General features: G+C 35.0%; 1 protein-coding gene across 3 annotated transcripts in view; it reads left to right on the top strand.

Annotated features, from left to right (window-relative positions):
* The first annotated feature begins 725 nt into the window (after nt 1-725).
* The window catches only part of LOC136041064 (pyruvate kinase-like), a 56,105-nt gene continuing 50,830 nt past the window's right edge, over nt 726-6,000 (top strand). Inside the window, exons 1-2 of one of the 3 annotated variants that reach the window (XM_065725616.1) lie at nt 750-837; nt 5,813-5,868. In XM_065725616.1, coding sequence (XP_065581688.1) covers nt 5,830-5,868 — 39 coding nt within the window. In that variant the 5' untranslated portion in view covers nt 750-837; nt 5,813-5,829. Of the gene's footprint in view, nt 838-5,620; nt 5,869-6,000 lie in introns of those variants that run through there. The other 2 variants (XM_065725617.1, XM_065725615.1) reach the window with 2 other exon arrangements.

Below are 6,000 nucleotides of genomic sequence, written 5' to 3'. Positions count from 1 at the left end.
TGAAAATAAATCCAAAACAAACCAACTCAGAAAGTAAAGCTAAGACTTTATAAATTAAAAATTCAACCCCCCACACACCCAAAACCCGAAATATTCCTCTGATGATAGATTTGTTGTAAAAATCCTTCTTTGAGACTTTCAGAAAAAGCACTGGAGTTAACCCTTAAATTGAAACAATGTAAAGACGAAAATTAAAAAAAGGAAAATTGAAAAGGTGAAAATTAAATTGAACTAATATATTGTACATCTGCCGACAGCCATGTCTAGTAGTCTATCAATCCTACTCTTGGGACAATGTTAGACGAATGAGGTCTATTTCTGTACATTGTTTGGGCTACGCCACGTTTTTACATTTTTGTTGCCAACTATTTCCGCTCCAACGTTTTCTATAACGTGATCATAGATATATAATTTAAAGATAACAATAGTATTCTTATATTCTTATTCAATCTAATATCTTTATCGTCTAATAAAATTCACAAAGGTTCAAACTTAAGTAAACAAACAATAGTAAAGACTAAAAACATGTAAAACGAAGTGTTAAAAATACGAAACAAGAGTTGATAACAATTGAAATAGGATTGTGTCTTCAAATTGTCTAAACTGAAAATACAATGACGAAATATTTAGTCTTTATATGAGTATTTAATTGATCTAATCTTTGAATTAAGTATTTTTAGGCTTTTATTTTACTGCTACCTATAAATAAAATAAGTTAAAGAAAGATGGCGCGTTTTCAACTTTTCAGTATTGAGTGGGATTTGTCATTGAAATTTTTTAAGGACTCTTTCATTTTCCTTGGAATAGTCAGTGAAAAACGTTGTAATTTTTGAAAAGGTAAGAACAACAAAAATATCAGTTTTATTGCAGCATTTTGTAGTTTTAGGCCTGCATTGATACAATAGTTGTATTTGTCTAGCATTTTAAACTTAGCCTATCTCAGGGAAGCCAATTTATGAAAATGTAGGGGTGGGGCAAAATGAATTTTTCCTAGCCTTGGGGGGGATGTAATTTCGCATAACATTGTTGTGATTGACTATATTGAAAGAAAGCATGCTAATGATACCAAAACCAGATATGTTTTCTTGAACAATAGCCTAGTCTAGTATGGTTGCTTTTCTGACAGTGTAAACCATCCTTCTTGATAGTCCCTAGCCTAACAAAACTTCTTTGTAGTAGAATATACACTTCTGAGGGGGCCAGCAATTAAACTAGAATTGGGAAAATTCTAGATTAGGGGCTTCTTGGTAGGCTATCTTGGAAAGTAGCTTAGTTGAATAAGGTGAATGAAATTTTTAAATGTTAATCTATGGCCTAAAGTATATTCTAGAAAGTTGTTGCCAACCTTCAGAAGAACTACATCTCAGAATTTATAGCCTATAACACAAAGATTATTTAAGGTCATCAAAGGTCAGGGTAAAATTCTAGTTTAGTGACTTCTTGCTATCTTGGAAAGGGGCTATGAAACTTTCAGAGATTGGTCTACAGGCTAAAGTATGTAAAGTATGGTGTTTTAAAGTACCTATCTCTACTCCCTGTCCCTCTAGAGGGTCCTGACCTTTGATGACCTTTAAAAATATGTGTGTTGTAAAAGTGAAACCTTGCAAAATAGATCTGCTGCTTAATTGAGGTAAAACAAAATTGCTTTCAGCTTCATAACTTTGTTCAATTGCATTTTATAAGGTTTTAAAGATATGCAAATACATTTCCTAAATTTTGAAAAAAAAACAAAAAAACATTGATATGGCTCAGAATTCTCCTCAAATAACAGGAACTGTATTTTCCATTGGATCCTGCCAGAAGTGTTCAATGCTTGACTGCTTAATGGCCCAGCACCAGTTGTCAATGAACATCTTGGAAAAGGATACATCATTATGTTATTATCATTCAACATTCCTAAAGCTTTTCATCAAGTATGACATTGTTGCTTACTGAAAAAAAAACTTTATGCTTAGAGTGTCAGAGGACATCTGTTGAAGGTGATTGATAGCTTTCTTTCTGATCACTTACTGTGGGTTGTTCTTGGCAATATCACCTCCCTTGACTATCCAATGGGCAGGTATACCCCAGGATAGTATACTGACTTACATAGACTTAGTTCCACCCATGCCAATTGGTGCATGAAGTGGAATTCCTGTATGTCCACAACAAACTTTGAAGAGCCTGTGGTCAGAGGTGAAGCAAAGATGTACCCATCATTGTAGCTTCTCTTGCTAGGCATCAGCCAAGCAATGCTTTTTGCCATCTGTTCCTTCAAATGCTGGGGGAAACAAACATCATGAGGGAGCTTGCATTGCCCATGCAGATGATATGGCCCCAATACTGCCATCTGTTATTTCAAATTGTCTCAACTATCAATGGTGGCTCATATTTTTTCATATGTGAAGGTGTTTTTAATACTATCAGACCAATGGATACCCAGAATGCATTCAAGGCTATTATTTCTAAAATTTTGTATTTGCTTTTCAAGCTGTTATGTCAATGCTCATGTCTTGTATCCATGCATTAGTATAGAGAGGATATGACTATTTAGGATTTGGAGTTTGAGTTTTGGAGGGTATGCAGAGTTTTTCCATACTTTACCTAATTTGCTACTAGCATTACCTGCACCATCTTCTGTGGTGATTCTGCTGATGACATTGCACTCCTTTCTTGTCTAAGGGAAGACTTAGAGCAGAATATCACTGAGCTTGTAAATGCAGCTGGATGACTGTGATTGGTAATTACCTTACCTTAATTTGCACTTCGGAGCAAATTAAGATCTGTAGATCTGTTGAATGCTCCTGAGTTGAATCGGTGATGTCTCATAGCAGGTATGAGCAGGATGGAATGTCCCACTCATACTTCCAGTCTTTCGTGGCCCACTCTTTGTCCAGTGCCTTCTTGAATGCTTTGGGGGTGGGGGCTGAGACTGTTGCTTTGCACAGTTCATTCCAGGGGTTGACAACTCTGTTGGTGAAGAAACTCTTTCTGGCCCTGGTTCTGACTGACTGCTTGAACAGCTTTAATCAGTACTCAAAATCAAATGTCATGTGCAGCAATGATGATTCAGTGCTGGGCCAGCCACTATTGGTTGGTTCTGATGAGCTAGAGGAGGTTTCAAAATTCAAGTATGTTGGAAGCTTGATAGAAACTGTGAGTGCGAGACTCATTACAAACATTGTGTTAGAACCTAAACTTTTCCTTCCTTTTATAAATGACAATCTTTTACCCCTTTGCATCACTTTGCTGATGACACCACAACACATATAGTCGTCCTGAAAAATGATGACCCCAACAAAGCCTTCTGGTCACTACAGACAGATATTTTTGGAAATTGAAAAGTGGTCTGATGTCTGGATGGTCAAATTCAATGCATCAAAAACTAAAGAGCTGAGATCTCCTGATCAAAAATACCATGCTTACATCCTAGCTTTGGGTTCTTGAACAAAGCTATAAAGAAAGTTGATGAACTATTTCTCCTTGAGCCCACTTCTGCACAGATCTATCTTGGAACATCCACTATGATCAGGTAAGAATATCATGCCCAAGAAAATTGGGGATAAACTTTTGCTGCAAAAACCTTGTTCTGCTCAGCTCAATCATCCCACTCTTCAAGTTATGCAGCAGACCCTTGGTGAATATGGATGTCTGTTATATGCTGGTGCTCCAAAAATGTTGCTGGATCCCAAATAGGGCTGGTTTAGTTGTTCCCCATGCCTCTCCAGTTTGTTAGTGAGAGGTTCAATATACCGTCAATGGTTATTTTCTATGAGTATGTGTTTCACCTTCTTCTCTAGAGCTTTTATTGTGCCTCTAGTTGTCCAACCAACAAGGCAGACACAAGAATCACAGTGCAGTCCAATTATCTTAAGGCTGGCAAGCTAAAAACAGAATACTTGAAGAACAGCTTCATTCATTGTTGCACTTTGATCTGGAATGATATTCCCAAGGAAATTATCCACAAAAGTTTCTCTGTTGATTCTTCAAAAGAAGATAAAAACCTCAATAAAAGACTAAGCAGCAAATCAGATATTTAATTGTGCCTAGTGGTGCATTTAGGAGTAGCCTCTATACAATCTTTATAAACAAGCAACAATTGTGTATGTATATATGTATGTATTTTTTCTCAAAAACAGCTCCATATTTTTTTGGGGAAATTGGTATCCTGGGATATTGTGGCTAAAGAAAGCGATCTAGAATTGTCAGAGGTTTGAGAAGATTCGTTAAGAGCCTTAATTTTAGGAAAAGAAATATGTGAGTGATGTCATTTTTATATACATCAGTATGGCAATGACTTTGTCACACTTCTGTGGAAAATTTGAAGATTTTCATGTATGGAGAAGTTTATATTAAATTGCTTGAAGAGTAAAAAACTGGTGATTGCAAAAATATTTGCATATATTTTGATAAGGGATTAATTTTTTCCAAAATCGTGACCTTTCTAGATTGTAATTATTGAGCAGTTAAAGCAAAATACAGCTATACATATATACTTATACAATTTGATTATTTAGGTAAAAAATGTATCAAGTCTTTATCTTGAATTAATCAAACTAATATCCTATGTTTTGTTAGTTTATTTACTTGTTCACCTATTAACAATCGATTGTTAGATTTCTACATTATATTATTAATATTTAAGGAAAGCTAGACTTTTCTCCATATTACATTTCACTAAAAACGAAATGTGTAAAACAAAGTTAAACTATAAAAAGGAATATACGGAGTTATGGAATAGTATTATTGTTTTCCCAAAAAGGAGATGCTACAATTCTTGAAAACCCAAAGTTGAACAGGGACATAGAGGAATTTGTTTAATTCTTTAATTCGAATTAATGATACATTTGACCAAAGTACTAATAATTTCACTTTTAGAAAACTTTCAAATATGAATTGACTATAATAAAAAAAAAAATGGTAGTTTAATTAGTCATTATAACAACTCCCAACCTATGAACTTCCTTGTATCAACAGCCAGGAACGAATCTAAATTCCAAAGGTTTCTAGGCTCGGCTTTGTCCACTATGCTTTTACAAGGTATTTAATTTGGACCTAATCATACCTAAGAGAAGTCACTATCGCTGTAACCGGGAGGTCGCTCTTTACTTTCAAATTTTATATAGCCAAACTGTGCTATGTTTGTGTACATATTGTTTCCAAGCTACCATTTCTCAGAATTTTGGCCACCGTTGCAACAGTGACTTATTACTTGAAGTCATGACTTTAAAAATCTTCATATATGCAACTTTATTTTTTCTGACGTTAGGCAAAAAAATTAATTTTACTTTCAAATAAAAGTAAAGAGCGACCTTTAAGTTTAAATCGAACATAAATTATTCTGTATTTCAAGGTTGGAGGAGGAGCATGCGTAGTTGTGTTGGCCTCAGGCGGCTTGATGCTGCTGTGAGCTGTTAGTAGTAGTAGTAGTATTTCAAGGTGGTTGCCTCCTCCTTAACCCTTTCTTCTCTGCGGTAAGGTTTTATTATGCTATGAAAGTTTTATTTTTAAGTCTCAGATACTTTAAAAAAATTGTGATTACCGCCCTTGGGAATTTTCTCCGTGAGATATCGTTTCCTTACATTTTCCAAAATTTCTTGGCATCTATTTTGGAAGTGATAAAGAAGATATTTTGGAAATCAGTTCTTAGTGCCGTTTTCATTGAACTTCTTGGTGTCATTATAACAACATCAAGACACTTCTGAACAATATTATTATAAGTGTTGTCTTAAGCAATTGTCAGTGAAGTTCAGGATGTCATTTTAACAGTAAAACATTATTCGCTTGTGGTCATTTTCTCGGCCGTTAATTCGTGCCTTTACCGATTTTTTAGTAATTCAGTCAAGAGAAATGGTTTTTCCTGTGTTTCCGAATTCACTCGAGCCTGAGGTACAGTTTCTTTTTACGAACGATTCTGTTGTTTTCGGTATGTGATTCTTGTTGCTGATTTTTAATGTGCTCCTAGTGTTTCCATGTGTGTAATGGTCGATAGTCTGATCACAATTTGTTTTTGGTCTGTTT

This window comes from Artemia franciscana, chromosome 21, assembly GCF_032884065.1.
Source record: "Artemia franciscana chromosome 21, ASM3288406v1, whole genome shotgun sequence".
NCBI lineage: Eukaryota > Metazoa > Arthropoda > Branchiopoda > Anostraca > Artemiidae > Artemia > Artemia franciscana.
Note: the sequence above shows the minus strand (reverse complement) of the source record. Positions and strands in the feature narration are given on the sequence as shown.